Source organism: Zonotrichia leucophrys, chromosome 3 (assembly GCF_028769735.1).
Source record: "Zonotrichia leucophrys gambelii isolate GWCS_2022_RI chromosome 3, RI_Zleu_2.0, whole genome shotgun sequence".
Lineage (NCBI taxonomy): Eukaryota > Metazoa > Chordata > Aves > Passeriformes > Passerellidae > Zonotrichia > Zonotrichia leucophrys.
The window spans coordinates 100,649,467-100,668,648 of NC_088172.1; the positions used below are offsets into that span (position 1 = coordinate 100,649,467).

At 46.0% G+C, this 19,182-nt stretch overlaps 1 protein-coding gene across 1 annotated transcript; it reads right to left on the reverse strand.

Moving 5' to 3' along the window:
- Positions 1–1,943: 1,943 nt before the first annotated feature.
- On the reverse strand, positions 1,944–18,905 carry SLC22A7 (solute carrier family 22 member 7). Its single transcript, XM_064707083.1, has 10 exons — positions 18,528–18,905; positions 15,236–15,339; positions 10,278–10,432; positions 8,690–8,858; positions 6,509–6,626; positions 5,567–5,676; positions 5,265–5,479; positions 4,295–4,403; positions 2,785–2,991; positions 1,944–2,036 (listed from the first exon to the last, which is right to left on the reverse strand). The coding sequence occupies exons 1-10, from the start codon at positions 18,903–18,905 to the stop codon at positions 1,973–1,975; spliced, it is 1,629 nt and encodes a 542-aa protein (XP_064563153.1). The 3' UTR covers positions 1,944–1,972.
- Between the last annotated feature and the right edge of the window lie 277 nt (positions 18,906–19,182).

A 19,182-nucleotide genomic window follows, 5' to 3' on the forward strand; every position in this document is an offset into this window, starting at 1 on the left:
GATCTGACACTGCCCGGGGTCTGTTACTGTCCGGGATCTGTCACTGCCCGGGATCTGACACTGCCCGGGATCTGTCACTGCCCGGGATCTGTCACCGGCCGGGATATGTCACTGCCCGGGATCTGACACCGCCCGGGATCTGTCACTGCCCGGGATCTGACACTGCCCGGGATCTGTCACTGCCCGGGATCTGACGCTGCCTGGGATCTGACACCGGCCCGGTTCTGTCACCGGCCTCGCCGCTCCCCGGTGTGACTCAGCCCCGTGTGTCCCCTGTCACCCAGGCTTGGTGCCTGCAGGCTCTGCTGCCCTCCGGTGCTCAGGGCCCCTGGGGGATGCTCGCCCCTGAGCCAGGAGATCTCCTCCTTCCTAATCCGTTTGGCTCTTCCAATCACTCCTTATCTTCTCCTACATTGCTACCTAATTTGATCCTTCTGCTTATGGAAAGGTCTTCTTGTTTGTAACCATCACCTCTGTCTTCCTCACAAACATGCAGCAGAGCAAAGATATCTCACAAATTAAAACCTGGAAGTTAGATTTCTTCCCCAGAACAGATCAGGTCTGTCTTAACAAACCTATCAATAATGAAAATTATGAGGTTTTGAGTTGGTTAATGTCCTGTTTTTCCTTCAGACACTGTATGAGTAATGACATCAGCATTGCATACATCAGCATTGCATATACTCTATAAATCATGATATATTTCCAAGAAATAAGGAACATTTTGCTGAAGGAAACACAGAGAGGTCATGACCTGCACATTGCCTTTTCTTTTTTTGACAGCACAAGGTAAGGTGTTAAGTGATTCATGGATGGAAAAAATTAATTTAGAAAATAGCTGCTGTCATAGCAGCTAAAAAAAATTCTCTAGGCAGCTTATTTCTACTAGGAGGTGCTCTTGAACCTGGGATAGGATGGGCCTCTGGATCTGTTTTCAGATGCATCCTCAGTGTGTGTTCTCTTCACAGTGTTGTGAGTTAAAACACCTCACAGCCCAGGGAATCACAGAGCACCTGGGACTCAGATCCTGAAGCCATTCCCTCTTCCCAGTTTGGATACGTGCTGTTTATCAGGATTCCAAAATTATAGGTAATTCCAACTGATAGATAATTTGATGGCTCATCTCTGTTGGTTGCATGATGAAGCACAAGAGGCAAAGATATTCCACAGAGTTAAGATCAATGTGTTAGACCAATAAGCAGAATGAAGTCCAATAATGGACTACTCAATATTCCATGGGAAGTTTCCTGTAGCAAGGTGGAATTTGGGTTTGGGATTTGTGACTTTTTTTGTTGTTGTTTAATTCTTTTGTTTGGTTTGGGTTTTTTGATTTTTTTTTCCTATAGCTTAAAGTATAATTCTTGCACATACACTAGATTTAAATGCAAAACCTTTTTTCTTCTTTGTGTATGTAGGAAAAATGCTTGCAGTTAACCGATTCCCAGTGGGACTCCTGCATGTGCTTTTTTCTGGCTTTGAGCCTCAGTGTGAAAACTGTCCAGACCTCTTCTAAATGCAAAAAATATTTGTAGCTACAGTTTATGGTTTGAAATGAACCATAAATTACCACCCAGCTGGATTTATTAGAGCTTATTTGGGTTTGTGTGATTCTCACTCAGTATTTTTCTGGCTGCATTGTTTCTCCACGTGTAGGAACCAATGGACTGTAGTTTCTGGAAGGCTGTGCACGGATCTGAAAGGTCCAAGTCCAACAAGGCCAAAGACTGGAAGAGCTTAGCACAAGGTGCCTTTATTTCCACACCCTGTTGGACCTGAGCATCCTTGCTGCTGGCCACACCACAGAGTGTGTTAGCTCCTGCCAGCTGGTGTCCTGATCTGCCTCCTTCCTCCCATGTCCTCAGTTCCACTTCCCTTGGGATTGGGATTGGTGGGCAGCAAAGGCTCTTTCCTGGCAGATCACAGCATGGCTCAGTTTGTGCAGTCCTCCATGTTGGCTGTCCCACAGGATTCCTCACTTTGGGAGAGCCTGCAGTGGCACGCCCTCGGCAGTGCTGGCTTCTGGTGGCACTTTTACTCTGCAAGAAAAAAAATCACTTTAAAAAAAACCACACCTTCCTGCAAACACCTGATGTGCACTCTTTTGCCTTTATGGCTATTAATCAGTAAATGCAAAGATGGAACTTGCTTCTACTATAAAGCAAATAATGCAAGTCTTCTAAAAGGTAAGAGCAATGCAAATCATTAAGCTCCAGGCAGAAGAGAGAAATCACCAGTAAACTGTATTTTCTGTTTCAACTTACTGCTGCTCATTATGAGGCCTCACAATAGAAAATGTGAGCTGAGTAAATAATGAAAAAGACACTTGAGAGTGCCAATAGAATTCTACCTGAGTGTTTGGTGATGGACTACACAGAGAACACGTGGAGCTGTGCTGTGGGAGGGTCACAGACTTGCTGTGCACTGTAGATTGCTTTCATACTCTATAGTTTATGTGCCTCTCACTTCTATAAATGCTGCTTTGCAGTGCCATAAATCACATTAAAACCCTGACTCACAGCTGTGGCTTCCTCCTTGGCTCTTCAGGGACTTGACAAGGGTTGGGAGCAGAACTGGACTTTGCCTTGGTGGCTTCCCTCTGATCCCCTCAGCTCAAACGTGTGGATGGGCAGGAAAACGGGAAGGCCAACAGGCCCACAGCCCAACAACCCAAATGGGCTGTCCCCTCTTCCCCTGCCACCCACAGACGGGGAAACTGCAGGCAGCAAAGAGATGTCCCCGTTCCTCATCAGACTCCATGTGCAGGGCAGGACGGGGGTCACTCACTGTGGCTTCTCCACATCCTCGATGCCCTCGGGCAGGCGCGCATTGAGCGTCTCGGGGAGCAGGAAGGCCGTGGCGCCGCTGCACACGGCCACAGCGCAGTATGTCACCTCAGGCAGGGACCGCCACACCTCGTCCAGCAGGAACACCAGCGGGGCCAGCGCCCCTCCCAGGCGCGCCAGGAACGACGTGTATCCCATCCCGTTCTGCCTGGAAAGGGGCACACCGCCACAGGGGGAAACAGAGGCCTACTTGTGTCATGGCAGGCCTCCGCCCTTTTCCCCTCTGCCATTTTCCCTCTGCCATTGTTTTCTTTTCTTTCCTCATATCTTCCTAAAATCATCATCATCTACCCCAGAGATCAACTGTAGCTGCTGTGAGAAATAGATTTATGTCTATTGTGAGGAAGAAGTTGCAGTTCCACACTAAGAATACCTGCTCTAAAGCTGTTTCCACTTTAAATGTCTAAACCCTGAGAGCATTTTCTAATAGTAAGACTAGTGAGTCTTCCAATCTGCTTAGAGCAAATCCAAGTTCCAACTTCTCCCAGATATTTCTAGGCAGGTGGCATAGACTAGAGATACCTGTGAGCATTTTTGGTCCAAGGAAGGAGCTCTTGGAGAGGAGACCAGAAATTAAGACCTAATTTTGAGGGGATGGGTGGCATTTCACACTCATGACAAGGATCCCAGGACCTGCTTGCGCATATACAGAACAAGTACTGCAGAAGGAACCAATAATTTTGTCTTTGCCAATGTCTTTGAGCATGAAAGATATAAACTGATCTGGGATAAGAAATGGCAGACCTGTGTGACTGCTTTGGTTTAAATGTGCATCTTTCCCCTTGGAAAGCTAAAGCACTAGATGGCAGAGGAGGGTACTCTGGGCAGGAAGGGACAGAAGGGAAGTAGCCCACAAGGCCTACTGTCATTCATGAGGTTTTTTTTCAGAGTTCCACAAAGAAATCAGTGAGGTGATGCCCTCCACCAGACTTAGCTATATCCCCACCTATGCAATCTGGTGTTATGTTACCATTCCCCAGGTATGTTAAATAAGCTCTGTTTTTCCTCCTGAAAGGCTGGTTAATGCCTGCTTTAATATCATCCAATGTCCAAAAGACTCTCAAACATGTGGTAGCATGTGTCCCTTGTAAAATTTTGTATTTCAAGTTATTATTTCAGGTTCTTTTAACAGCCCCTGACAGATTATAACAGGGAACAAAGACTTTACTAAGCACAGGTGCTTTATGGAGTGCAAAGATATTCCCACACAGAATACACCTCACCTTTCCATTAATCTTCCTGTCAGCACAACCTAACCACCCACAACCCTGGTGAAAGAAAGGGTGGACTTCTGCCTCTCTCTTGTGAGTATATGAAGTCCCTAGAAACTGATAGTTCCAGAGGAAAGGAGCAAGTGCTGCGTGGTCGTCACCAGCACATCCTGCTGTGCTGATGGCCTGAGCAGCCCAGCCAGGCCCTGGGGGTGTGCGCAGCTGGGTGGCATCTCTTACCTCAGAATGGTGGGGTAGAGCTCTGAGGTGTACAGGAAGACGGTGGTGAAGGCAGCTTCTGAGCAACCCTTGCCCAAAACGGCCACTACTGAACGCAGGGAGCTGAAGGCTGAGGGGAAGGAAAGGCATTTATGGCAGTGAGCTGCCTCTGGGAAGGAACTTTCAGGTCTAAGAAGGGAGAAGGTTCAGTGCTCCCACTCACAAAACAGGGAGCTTCATAGCCCTGGAGCTGCTGTCTCCAAAGGCTGGGTATGCAGGTTTATTAAGTGTCGCAGACATCTTTTATGAAAAATCCTTTCCTTAGGATTTTTCCTCCTGAGAAGCTGAGAAGCCTCAGGAACAACATGTAAACAATGATTATCTGCTGCTGTGGAATGCAACAGGTGGATCTGTGATTGGTCTCATGTGGTTGTTTCTAATTAATGGCCAATCACAGCTCAGCTGGCTCAGACAGAGAGCCGAGCCACAAACCTTTGTGATCATTCCTTCCTATTCTATTCTTAGCTGGCCTTCTGAAGAAACCTTTTCTTCTATTCTTTTAGTATAGTTTTAATGTAATTTATATCATAGAATAATAAATCCAGCCTTCTGAAACATTGAGTCAGATCCTCATCTCTTCCCCAGTCTGAAAACCCCTGTGAACACCGTCACAAGTAAGTGTTGGCCCAAGTGGGAGCTGAATTGATGACAGGATAGGTCCTGGCATTTCCCATTGGACAAAGTCTCTAATTAAGATAGGCACTGTGCCTTGCCATTGCTGGACCCTTCAGCAGTCACAAAACCACCTGCTGTGACAGATATTGGGGTTAGCCCACATCAGTGACCTTGTCTTGTGGACACCCTTCAGGTGGAGGATTTTTCTACAAAGAATTGCCTGTGGCCAAACCCACGGCTCTCCTTCTCCAGCACTGCCCCAAATGGACTCCCTCCCCCTTTAGCAAGTCCTGTGTAGAGCAGAAGAGCCTCTCACACTTGGGAATGAGGATGTTGGCTCCTATGCAGACCCCGGCCAGGATGAGCGTCCACGCCTGGCTCTGCCGCCGGCCGATTCGGTTCACCAGCACGTACATGGCCATCTTGGCTGGAATCTCAATGACACCAAAGACAAACTGGGAGAGGTAGATGCTGAGCCCAAAGCCAGTCAGGTTCATGCTCAAGCCGTAGTAAGAGAAGGCAACACCAAACCTGCAAGGATTGGGTGGAGATGGGACCGAGGGAAATCCCTCTGGGAGCTGCAGGATGAATTCCCCCCTGGGCAGTGACACTGCTTACCACACCACACCAGAACACACAGAGATCTTCCTCAGGACTGGGGTCTTGAACAAGCTGATGTACGAGTAACTCCCTCCCATATTTTTGTCTGTTGCCATCCTTGTGAGGGCCTGGCAGAGATGGAAAGATGGAAATAGCTCAGCTGCTGTTCTGTTGGGATGCAGACACGAAACCCCAGACAGTCTGGGGACTTTGCCCTTCCCAGCTCCAGATCCACCTTAGATTTTCCATACATTCCCTGAGCATACATTTTCAGAGTCGTGTTTTCCTACAACTTTACACGTTGCCTGCTATTTTAGACCTCTTTTTCTTCTCGTGGTTTCTTCTTCCCTCTCACCTACATGCCCCATGTAGCAGAGAGGTCTGTAGAGAAATGGCAGATGGAAAAGTCAGCGTTGGCCAGTTCCATCCTCTTCCCCATGTGGCTGCCTGCTGTTGTATGACAAGCTAGCAGTGAGCTTCATGCTTTGTTCTTAGGAGTGCATTCATTTAAAGGGTAATTATTTAATCCATCTACTTAGATAAGTACAGAAAACCTTAAAAGTCAAGCACTGAGAAGAAGTTCTTCTTCACCGCCTGTGAAGAGGAAGAGACTGCTTGTCCAAAAGGCTTTTTGGCAATTGATTGAGCAGTAAGTACCCACAGAGTTAATAAGTTCTACTCACTGTATATTTACTCCACTGTACAGTCCACTGAGCCCTCTTGCCATGGCAAAAACAAGTGGAAAGATACTCCACCTAATGGATGGGATTTCTGGCCTTATGGGAGCTGAGCTGGAGCTTTATCTTTAGGAGTGAATTTCTGCTTTCTAGAGGAAAATGCCCACCGTGCCCCACAGACCACACTGCAGGCTGAGCATTGCTCCAGGTATCAAACAGAAGTAAAACACAGAGAGACAAAGTGGGAGAACAAGAACGTGTGTCTGGATCTCCAGTTCCTTACCTCTGGTGAGACAGCAAAGTCTTTCCTTCCATTCATTCTTGCACATCTGAGCAGGTGCCTGTGGGCTTGCTTCACTTTGCCCTTGGCTATGAGCCACCTGGCAGACTCTGGGACCCACCTGCAGGGGCAAGGAGAGGAGACTGTTCCTCTTGGAGCTGCCTGTTCTCCACCCCATATCCATGGCTCTGGCATCTTTTCCACGAGAATTCCACCTAAACATAACAACTGTGGTGCATGGGAGGAGTAAGGGGGCACACTTTTTACAGGTACAGGCTCTTCTACCCCTAAAGGCTGAGCTGGCTGAAGTTTCAAACTCTTACCAATTAAAACTGGCCCCCGGGGAGTTTTTATTTACATATTTGTGCTTTCTGGGACTCTTTGAGCTTTGAAATTGTCAGATATTAAAAACCACAATATAGAAAGGATTCTGTGAGCTCTATACATGCTCCATTAGTTGCTAAAATGATTTGGTTTTCACAATAATCAAAGCCTTCTGCACACTGGAGCCTCCCACTAGAATGGTCCCAGACCAGATCCCTACAATCCAGTGTTTGTGATTCATGTGCCCTAATTCAGATTACAGAAAAACTAATGAGCAACTCTTGTCACTATTCAAGCAGGAATTGAAAATGAGAGAGCAAAAATGTTTGGACAATTGGTCTTGTTGGAAGTTTTCATCTCCTTCCCGCAGGCTTACAACCTTGGGAAATACAAAGAAGGAAAGTTGGCATTTTGCACTCATTGCCACTGTCTGTAGAGAGTAATACCATGTCTTTTGGCTGTCTGCTGTTTCCACTGAGTTCTGACATTGTGTCAATAATATCTACAGAGTGCTCAATTAGATTTTAATTCCATACTTCAGAGACTTTCAATTTTCTGCAATCACTGACCTTATGGGTGCTTGAAGACTAGAGTATAATTTGTTGGAGAACTAATGTCCATAAAAATAGTAACATAAGAAGAAAAATCAAATGGTTATAATGAAAAGAGGCGTCCAAATACATCTGTGAATTTTAGCACTTCCAAGGACTAGTTTTTTTTATGGCTGGCTGTCCTAGAAAGAGAGCAAAACAACTTGAACTATAAAAGTCAGTAGGACTTGTAATTTAGTTGTGTTGGACTTGATCAGTGAAATACCAGAAGTTACTCTTTGGACTGTCAATGAATCAACTCTGTACTCTAATTTGTATTAGTACACAGGGAAATTAAAAAAAAACCAAAAAAAAGCAGATGGAAAAATTAAAATTTCTTTGATTAAATGAACCATATCCCATTTTAAGGCTTACTTGACTTGTCATCCTAATGCCTCAGCCTCATTCCTGCCTCCTCCTTGTCCCCAAAACTGGGATGTAGCCTTGGGAGAGACAAAACCCAGGCCACTCTGTTGGGAAGGATGAAAGTTTGACGAGAAAGTCTCACAGATATGTATGTCTAGCAGAAAGATTTTTAAATGTAGAGTCTGATGAAGGAATGGAGATGGAAGCAAGCTTTGATACAGAAGAAAAGAATTGCTGAGCCAATCTTACTGGATAACCAAGGAGGCAAAGAGTGTGTTAGTTAGAAGGGTTTTTTATGATTTAGAGCAAAGGATAAACTTCAAACAAGATGATGTTTTTACCAAGCAGAAAGATAGCACAGGCAAACAAGTCAGCAAATGTTGCAAGTAGAAAAAAGGTCTCAGAATTTTCTACTGCAAGAAAACTGAAAAACAACTGCTAGCTTAAACTGTAATGTACTAACTTTTAGTGATTGGAGAATAGTAACATGAATATGGTAATTATAGTGGTTATGATAGGCTATAGATAAAAGTTAAGGTATAGATTGGTTCTTTTGTATTAAGATGCTCAGCAAAGGAAAGTATATAATGCACTGTAACCTAAACTCAGGGTGTCCAGGCCTGCCTGCAGCTGGAGCTGACAGCTGCAGGCACAGCTCTGTCACCCACCTCCCTGGGCTGCTGTAAATATTGGATGGAATAAACTGCATTTTGGAGAGCCCCTGGAGTCCCACATCCCTCATTTAAGCTCTCCCACCACCCCAGTTTTCCAGAGCTGCCACACTTGGGCAATCCAGGTACAGGACTCAGATGAATCCTGCTCATCCTGAGGGGCTCCTGAACAACTCCTAGGACCCACAGAGGAGGCAAATCCCAGTGTGCTTCCTTCTGGTGGCTGCACTCACCACAGGCAGACGATGCTCAGGAGGCAGGGAGCTGTCACGGCCACCAGCAGCCAGTGCCACTCCCTCACCAGGTAGGCTGCCAGGGCCAGCAGCATGTTCCCCACGCTCCAGAAGATGCTGATCAGGATCCCGGTGAAGGTGCGGTGCTGGATGTCCACCCACTCCATCCCTGCAAGAGGGGGCAGCATCCAGCTGGGACATGCAGGACTTCTCCAGGCAGGGAGGGCATGCAGGGCTTTTTAGCAAGGGCAAAACAAGGGAATATCCCTGCTCTGTTCCTTCACAAAGTTCCACTGCTTGGCTGATATTTGGAATATTGAAATATTCAGTCGCAGTACTTAGGCTGTTGCAAAGCTGTCAGCCACTAAAATAAAACTTCAGGGAAAGAAATACTGGACAGTGTTAAGGAACAGTGCTATGTTAAGGAACAGTGCTGTGTTAAGGAACAGTGCTAGAACCACTCTTGGTGATATTTTTTTTATCCCATTCAATAGGATTCACTTGGTCTTCTTCATCAATCAGATTTTTTTCCCCTCCCTAGCCATCTTGCTTGCACAGTTTCCCATTTCTCTCTCATTATTCCCATTTCCACTCATTATTTCAGATTAAAGAAATAGATTGGGAAGAATTGTTGTTCACATGGAGCCCACCCAGAGCAGACAGCAGCAGAAGTGTAAAACCAGCTGGGAGTTTCCTTGTTTGTGTGTGTGAACTAAAAGCCAGTTTTCCTCTGAAGGTTTGGACCTCTTGCTACAACCTCTAACAATCAGAAATGCCCCTCCCAAGCTCTACCATGACTTGCAGGAATCAACTTTTAGAGCAATAAACAAACACAGTAGCCCTTGGGATTTGCCAGGTCTTGTATGGGCTTTTCCAATGCTGAAGCCATCATAGCTTGATTTTGACTAGATCGGCAAAAATCCTGGAAATTTCTGCTGCAACTGTTAATTGTTCTTGGGTGCAACACTTTTTACCCAGTATGGCCCAACTGTATCTACAAAATTATCCATTTTGTAGATATCCTGATTTACTGGATATCTACAAAATATTTACTGGATATCCTGAAATCTGGAGCTTGTTTTTTATTATGTAATTACCTAAATTCTTCAGCTTCAGTTTTGCCTAGCTCTGCGTGATTTGTAAAAATTTTTTTGGTAGTTCTCTTCATTGCAAAATACAAATTGGCAGCTTAGGAAAACTTGAAACTGGGGAAGTAGAAACACCCTGTAAATGACACAGCATCCTCTTGTGCTGAGGACAGGGCAATGCTGGATTGTCCTAACAGTGCTTGAAAGGTGAGAACTTTGTACTGAGTGGAAAAGGGGCAGAGACTTTGGAGTGTGGCTTTGATTGTGTTGCTGATGATACTTGACAGGAATTGGGCAGCTTGTTGCAACAGAAGTACTGACAAGTGGCTGCTGCATTTGTCATGGAGCAGAATGTTAAATATTAATTAGACCAACAGCAAATTGCAATTCTGGGATCCTCGCAAGCGGGAAAACGCGCGCGCGGCGATTCCCAGACCGCTGTTCCTGCCTGGCAGAGAATTCCCTCCCCACCCACGGCCTGCCAGGAGCCCCACACTCACCCAGAGGAAGGCCAATCAGGGACAGGCCACTCAGGGCCACCCCGGTGAGGGTCCGTGTGACGGCCAGCATCGTGTAGGACACGGAGGCGGCGCTCAGCATCCCGAAAACCAGGGAGCACAGCAGGGACAGCTGCAGCATGGCCTTCCTTCCAAACCTGCCACGAGCACAGGCTGGGTTACACTGGCTGGAAACCTGGCGTGGGAGCAGGGTTTGAAATGGGCAAAGCAGAGATTGCAGAGGAAAATTAAAGGATGCAGCATGCTGGAGAGGAAAAAGATGGCTCTAGATCAAGCTGGTGCAATCCCATGCAGATCCCACCCCATAAACTTTGGGAATCTCCAGTGGAAAGAGCAGTGCTGCTCAGAACAACAAATCTGGCTCTCCTGGCTCACAGCACCACCAAAAGCAGTGATGCCAGCTTGAAATCCTGGGCTGCTGTCACACCCTGATCACTCCAGTGTCCTTTTCCCATGGCTTACTCAGCACTGGCCACTGCCACCACTCTCAAGGAGGTGACAGAGCTGTGACACTTTCACCCTGCTCCTTGGAAGGAAAAGGAAGGAATCCCATTGTCTGCAAATAGCCCTGAAATCCTAAAGTGGTTTCTGAGGAATCTGCCAGGATGTTGCTCCCCTGGGGTTTCCTTACCCCATTGTCCAGAATCCTGTATGGAGTGTGGAGAAATACAGAACATCAAATGCACACAAATGCAATATAAATGTATATAAACACACACTCTCACAGACAGAGAAACACATGTCTGCATGTGTTTCTGCACAACCTATGAAAATGTAAAAATCAAAATGGAGCACAAGGCGTCAGTCTCCTTAGGAGCATCAGCACTGCATGCTAGGAAAGCTGAGGCTCAAGCAGCAGCAGTAGATTCAGCCTGCCTGCAGGTGATGTGCAGTCCACAAGGACTGAAATCCTGCTCTGATCCTGGCATTAGGGCTCTCCCAGTGCCCCCCTGAGAAGGATGGTGGCAGGAACAATTGCTCCAGGGGAAAAAGTGGCATTGCCAGGACATAATGCCACAGTAACATTCCCAAAAATAATCAAAAATTACTTCAGTCAGCAGGTGATAAATGAACCTACTGGCAAACCCCCCCAGTTTGTGGCTTGGGTACAGGGAGTTTGCTGGATCTGCTTTGAAATTTAAGCTGGGACAGTTTGTGAAAGACACCTTGATGCCCCTGGGTCAGAACAGGAATCCCATAGAGCTGGATCCAGTTTCCAGTGGGGAACTGCCCAAGAAAGAAGATACATTTTGTAAATTAAGATTTTCCTTGAAAATACAGTAAGGAGGGTATAAAACCCATGATATTCCCTACAGGAGTCAAGGCAGCTATTTAAGGAACCATTACTACACTCTTAGGAAAAGGAAAACCAGGATATGAGGAGGCTGCTAGAAATAATGCCATTAAAATTGTCTTCAAAGAGAGTGGTAGGAAAGCACACCTTCTGAAAGACTGTAGAAAATACAATAAAAGGAGCAGACTGCAGAGGCATAAAAATTAATAAAAAAGCCATTTTCATAAATAAACCCCAATCTGGAAGTCTGCCAAAGCATTATTGAACCAATTCAGTACAAGGACAAGGTAGAAAAGGAGTCTTTGGAGAAGAGCAGACAATAACAGAAAAAATATATATGTTATATATATATTGTTTCTGTTATTATTTCTGTTATACATATTGTACATATATATATACACACAATATACATATATAGTATATATATACTATATATATACTATATATATGTACCCTCTATATATATATATACACACAATATATATATATACACAATATATATATATACACAATATATATATCTATATATATAGATAGATATATATATAGACACACACTATATATATATATATATATATATATATATATATATATATATAAAATTATGTTTGGTTTATAATGCCAAATTCAAATTATGTTTAGTTTTTAATGCCAAAATCTTCCTGCTGAGTAGCTGTGGTCAGCTCAGAGCCTCCATTTTAAATGAGAGGCTTGAATTGTTTCTCTGTTTTAGATTGATCTGCCCTGTCTCATCTGGCCACAGAGTCCTTTAGCTCCTTCTGCAAAGTGTCCAGCCTCTGACCTCATCCCTGCCAGGCTCAGCATCCCCTCCCCACTTGCTCCCTTCCCAGATTATTTAAGAGTGCTCTTAAAAGCACAGAATTCCAAGCACAGGCTGCTCCCCTGTCATAATGGAGCACTTGCATTTCCTCTCTTTTACTAATTCAGTCATGCTGAGACCTTCCTTCTCACCCTGGGGCAGCTCAGTTTCTGCAGGAGTGTTTGATGAGGAGGCTGAGATGTGGTCTCCTCTGCTGACATGCCTGTTGATCCATGCAAAGAAATCCTGCACATTTTTAAGGCTTGGATCTTTAGGGAAACCCAGCTGATTCCTCACTGGCGTGTCCCACCTCCCCCTGGGGCTCTGGCTCCACCTTTCAGAGGAGTTTCTGCCAACTTGCCTGGTGCAGACAGAGGTCAGGCTGCCTGGCACTCCTGAGAGCTTATTTAAAAGGTTTTCTATCCCCAGGATGCTGCAGGGCTCCAGGACAATGTCTCCTTACTCCTGGCATTTAACTGGAATTCCTCTGGTGTTTTCCTCTCTGCTTTCTTCTGTCAGCTCATTCAAAGCTCCGGCTCCAGCACCTGCCTCTACACATTCTCTCACTGTGAGCACAGACTCATTTATGTCTCACACTACAGCCTTTTTATTTCCAGATGCTCCTTTTATGCCTTCATCCTCTGCTGGCTCTTCCCCTCTCACAATCCATTTGTCAAACAAATTACTTCTCATTTTGTGCTACCTTGTGTTATCTTATTTTCTGCCATATTTTGTCCTGCTCCTTTTCTCAATTCTGATTTTCTCCCCCTCCAGCTGTGCTATAAAACTGTTGTTGTTACAAAGCCAAGGCACACAGTTTGAAAATCATGCAGGTGCCTTGGGTCCTTGTACAAGCATAGCCAGGTAACCACGGGTAAAGATATGGATGTAAAAATTCCCATCTGCAGCACTGTGAAAAATGCATGTATTTTATTATTGGCTTTTCACAAATACTAAAATGAATATTATATGTGTTGTGTTAGAAAGTAATGCTGTATTAATTCTCTTAAGTACTGTGTTAAATATAGTTTTAGGTTATAAAAAGTGTTAAAATAGAAATGCTATGTATCCTATGCTATGTAGGATACATTTTTTAAAGAAAGGACTGGCAGTGAGATAGCAGCCACAGGACACCTAAATCTTTCAGAGAAAGGGAATTTATTGCCCTGTTATCAGAAGAAACGAACTTCTTCCCGCCTCGAAGGCACTGTCAGGATTCAGAGGAAGAAGCTGACACTGACCAGACAGAATCCTGTGTTTGAATGGAATTTATGCATCATGTATGAGGTGTATGAATATGCAACAGACTGTTGCTTTTAAGGGTTAATCCTCTGTTAACTGTGTCCTTTTTCGGGCTCCTGCTGCCCTGAGAAAGGTACCTGGACTATCCATAACTCTTTGTATTTATTGTCCTAATTCAATTTGTCCAAATTGTTATTATTCTAATTGTATTACTATTTTTGTAGAACCATTTTATTACTATTAAACTTTTAAAATTTTAAAAACAAGTGATTGGCGTGTTTAACAAGCACTAAAGTCTCTGGGTCCTTCACACTTCAGGTTCCCCTCTGCAGTGATTCTGCAGCTTGCTGTACTCTAATTCCTCCCACAGGAAGGAAATCAGGAAGCAGTTTCCCAGTTATGAATAATGAACAGGGAGCAGCACATCCCAAATGCATGCCTGGACTCTGTATCCTCTGATGGGTTTCCTGGTTTTGCTGCTTGCAAAAATATTTGGTTTCTTATCTGATGCCCTTTCTAGGTTATTACTTGGATTTATTTTTCAGGTTTATGTTGTTACATCCTAACATTTAACCAGAGAGAGCAGCTTTGTTTCTGTTTCCTTCATAGCTTTACCTCTTCCTTAAGGAATAAATACCTCCCTGCTTGTAAAGAATCTCCTTTACCCTGATTCTCTAGGAATGACAGAGTCAGATTTTGCATGCTGAAAACTTGTCGCAGACATCTTTTATGAAAAGTCTTTTCCTTAAGATTTTTCCTCCTGAGAAGCTCAGAGGCCTCAGGAACAAAATGTAAACATTGATTATCTGCTGCTGTGGAATGCAACAGGTGCGTCTGTGATTGGTCTCATGTTGGATGTTTGTAATTAATGGCCAATCACAGCCCAGCTGGCTCAGGCTCTCTGTCCGAGCCACAAACCTTTGTTATCATTCCTTCTTTTTCTATTCTTAGCTGGCCTTCTGATGAAATCCTTTCTTCTATTCTTTTAGTATAGTTTTAATGTAATATATATAATAAAATAATAAATCAGCCTTCTGAAACATGGAGTCAGATCCTCGTCTCTTCCCTCATCCTAAGACCCCTGTGAACACAGTCACAGAAACTCTTTTGAGCTATGGCAAGAAATTCCTCTGAGCCCCTCAGTTGGGTGTTATTAGCCAATTTGAGTATAATTTGCAAGGAGTTAATTTGTGATTAATTTGCAAGGAGTTCACTCTTTTAGCCTTTTTGTCCAGCTTTCTATCAATCAGCTCAATCCATTTCTAGACTGAAACTGGTCTGGCAGACTGAATTTTTTGTTTGTTTTTTATTGCTCCTGCAGCACTTCTGCCCACAGTCAGCAGTGCATCTGCCTCCTGCCCAAGGCCAGAGCTGCTTCTGTGATCCAGGATGCATTTTGTGGCTCACTGATCCAGGAAGCGTTTACTCCCTTGAATCCAATTTCCCAGTGAGAGGCTGGATCTCCCTTTGCAGTTGCCTTTTCTCCTTCCCCCGCCCCTCTGACTGATTGCTGGAGGTGGCATGTGTGTGGAATTCTGTCTGTGAAGCCAAGGCCCCTGAGGAGCAGCCTGGGAGGGCTCAAACCTGTCGGAGAGGTCCCCGAACACCATGGCCCCCACGGTGACGCCGATGAAGAAGAAGGTTGCTGTCGCCTGGTTCAGCCCACGCTGCTCACACACGAGGTCCCACTGAAACACAAGGCCAAAATGACACTTTAGTGCCCAGCCCAGCCCCTGCTGCCTTCTCACACTCCTTCATTCCATTGTATCCTGCAGTTTGTGTCTGCTGAGTCTGATGGACCGGTGGGATCCTGCACTAAACTGCACATCAGACAGGGCCAGGGTCCTGCGTCGCAGACATCTTTTATGAAAATCCTTTCCTTGGGATTTTTTCCTCCTGAGAAGCTGAGAGGCCTCAGGAACAAATGTAGACAATGGTTATCTGCTGCTGTGGAATGCAACAGGTGCATCTGGGATTGGTCTCATGTTGTTTGTAATTAATGGCCAATCATGGCACAGCTGGCTCCGACAGAGAGTCTGGGACAGCTGCCTTTGTTATTCATTCCTCTCTATTCTTAGCTTAGCTGGCCTTCTGAGGAGAACCTTTTCTTCTATTCTTTTAGAATAGTTTTAATGTAATATATATCATAAAATAATAAATCAGCCTTCTGAAACATGGAGTCAAATCCTCGTCTCCTCCCTCAACCTGAGACCCCTGTGAACACCGTCACAGTCCTGGGAAATGGAAAGCTGCAACAAAAGTCTCAGTTATCCATCCCCACTGTGACAGCCCCTTTGTGAACACTTCATGGAATCACAGAACCAGAACCGTAGGAGATGCTGAGTTGGAAGGGACCCATCAGGGTCATCGAGTCCAACTTCTGGCCCTGCACTCCAAAAGTCACCCCAAGTGCCGGAGATTTTTGTCCAAATGCTTCTGGAGCTCTGTCATGCTTGATGCTGTGACCACTGCCCTGGGGAGCCTGCTCCAGTGCCCAACCACCCTCTGGGTAAGAAACTTTTCTCTGATATCCAAACTAAACCTCCCCTAACTCAACTTCAGCCCATTCCCATGGGTTCTGTCACTGCTCACCACTGAGAAAAGAGCAGTGTCTGCCCCTCCACTTGCCCTTGTGGGGATGTTGAAGACCCCAATGGAGTCTCCCCTCAGTCTTCTCCAGGCTGGACAGACCAAGCGCCCTCAGCCACTCCTCATGTGGCTTCCTCTGCAGACCCTTCACCATCTTCGTGGCTCTCCTTTGAATGCTCTCCAATAGCTGAGTGTCTCTTTTATATTGTGGTGCCCAAAGCTGCCCCCAGGACTTGAGGTGAGGCTGCCCCAGTGCAGAGCAGATCAGGACAATCCCCTCCTTTGGTGGGTGATGCTCTGCCTGATGCCCCTAGGACAGAGTTGGGCATCAGAAACTTTCCTGGGTACCATACATGGAGATTTCCCCATTTTCCTCTCCTGACCTCTGCCAGACCTGCCCACGTGCAAGTCTCTCCTCAGCTCCCTCTGTTGTGCCCTGAGGGTGCCCTGGTGAGCTGGGCATTGGCAGGGCAGTCTCATGGCATTGTCACTGCAGTGAGCTGTCACGGCCAGCCCTCAGAGAGCACTGGGGAGAGCTGTGATGATGACCAGTTCCTCTTGCCCTGTCTAGTTTCCCTGGAAGTTGTCTGTGCAAGGAAGAAGGAGGGCAGAGGGGAGGTAAGGTCAAATACTTGCTCTTAATGCCAACCTATTGATTTCTTACTGAGAGGTTGGTTTGGACATCCATCCTAATTAAGTTAATGAACGTAATTTTACTTTGTTGGAATTGCAAATATCACAAATCTCTACAGAATGCAGAGATAATTTTCTCTATGTGCAAATGTGGCAAAATTTAATCATCAACCCAGACCTGCAGCCAGCTAGACCTCGAGCAACCTTTCTTGCTACAAGAGCAGAATTCCAGAGGAAGTCCTGGTCCCTTGCAGGGCCTCTGGCCATGGGAGCAGCATCAGGAGGCTCCATGTGCAGAGTTTCTCCTTCTGCCCTCTCCCTCAGCACTGCTTCACATCTCCAGTGCAGAAATGAGGTGCAGAGCCAGGGCACACATCACCCTCATCCCTGTGAGGAGCAGGAGTGGTTGGGTGGTGGGGAGGAAGCAGCAGCTCCAGGCTAAGATTTGTCCCTGCTCCCACTGAGACAACCAGCACCATCCTTCTAACCCAGCTGTGCCCCTTTTTCCTGACCAAACTTCCCCTTCCCTGAGACCTTGTGTGGTTTGGGCTGTTTCCCAAGGAAAGTAAAGCATTAACACCCAGAGGTATCACTGCTAGCCCTGGAAAAGTGTTTCAGAAGGTGGGTGGTTAATGTTTGATGGGCAGGGACCTTCTGCAGGCTCAAGGTTATGGCTGGCTACGAGCTCAGTGGAAGACCCTCAGAGAGAACATTGGATTTGGGAGAGAGATATTGGTGGTAAGGGAAGAGAGGCAGCACAACCCTGGGGAGAAAAAAGAGAAGAGAAGAGAAGAGAAGAGAAGAGAAGAGAAGAGAAGAGAAGAGGAGAGGAGAGGAGAGGAGAGGAGAGGAGAGGAGAGGAGAGGAGAGGAGAGGAGAGGAGAGGAGAGGAGAGGAGAGGAGAGGAGAGGAGAGGAGAGGAGAGGAGAGGAGAGGAGGGAGAGGAGAGGAGAGGAGAGGAGAGGAGAGGAGAGGAGAGGAGAGGAGAGGAGAGGAGAGGAGAGAGAGAGAGGAGAGGAGAGGAGGGAGAGGAGAGGAGAGGAAGAGAGAGAGGAGAGAGAGGAGAGGAGAGGAGAGGAGAGGAGAGGAGAGGAGAGGAGAGGAGAGGAGAGGAGAGGAGAGGAAGGAGAGAGAGGAGAGGAGAGAGGGAGGAGAGGAGAGAGAGAGAGAGAAGAGAAGAGAAGAGAAGAGAAGAGAAGAGAAGAGAAGAGAAGAGAGTGAAGATCAGTGAGGAAGGATGGCCAAGGGAATAGAAGTTATAAAGAGTTTGGAAAACCAAGAAAGCAAATCAAGAGCTCATGCAATCTTGTGCAAATGCCACACAGAGAAAATCCTATATCTGTGTCTTTCCACTGCCTTCTGACCCCCTCCCAAATCTCTCAATCATCTGGAGAAATTTGGATGACTATAATGAGAAATGTTGGCATCAACCTAAGCAAGAGGAGATGCTCACAAAAATAATATTAATAAATGTTAGCTCTTATAGTGAGCTTCAGAGAGCTTGCCCCTCCCAGGACATCTTCTCTGACCAGGTCATGCCCACAATGCACAGATTCCCCTCTCATTCTGTGCACTCAGCAAACTCCTTTCCATCTCCTTCTCTAAAAGCACAGAGCTAATTTCAATTTTGTCTGGATCCCAGGCCAGGAATTACCTGGGTGGAGATGGTGGAGGTGAACTGAGAGTGGTCATAGACCCATCCGTGCTGGCACTGCTGGATGATGGATTTGTTCTCTGGCTGCAGAGAGGAGTTGAGCAGCAGGTGGAACTGAGGCTGTGAGAACATCTCACAGGAGCTGAAAGTGCCATCAGGCTTCTGAGGGATGCTGATGAGCAGAACTTCCTCCCTGGTGAGATTCACAAATGCCTCTCGGTGTGGAATTGCACAGTGATGAGAGGGGGTGGCAGCGAGAAAATTGTGCAGCAGGAAATGCATGGGAAGGTTGGTCCTTGCGAGGCAGAGGATAGCCAAAATCAAAATCTGGAATCTGCCAAAGCCCCCAATTTCCAGCAAGAGATCCTCAAATTTCATCTTTTTTTTCCTGTGGAGTTTGCTCATTCAGAGCAGCTAGGTACCAAGGAGCAGCAACATGAGCTTGAAAAACAGCCTCTGCTCCTGGAGCTCAGCTTCCCATGGCTTTTCATACCGCCACCTCTTTGGACTTTGAGACCTTGCTGGAAGGTGTCAAAAGTCACAGTGGAACTCTTCATTTAGGGCACAGCCAAAGGAATGATCCTGTGAGCCCACAACACATCCCTTGGAAAGAACCCAGCACAGGGCACCTGATCCTTTTGGAGTCCTTTCCTGC

Bases quoted from the DNA above. Each gene is read 5' to 3' on its own strand.
- SLC22A7 (XM_064707083.1), bottom strand. From the start codon at position 18,905: ATGAAATTTGAGGATCTCTTGCTGGAAATTGGGGGCTTTGGCAGATTC. The intron at 15,340-18,527 runs GTAATTCCTGGC...CTTGTGTTTCAG, and splicing joins CCTCCACCATCTCCACCCAG to TGGGACCTCGTGTGTGAGCA. The intron at 2,992-4,294 runs GTAAGAGATGCC...GCCCCTTTCCAG, and splicing joins CTCTACCCCACCATTCTGAG to GCAGAACGGGATGGGATACA.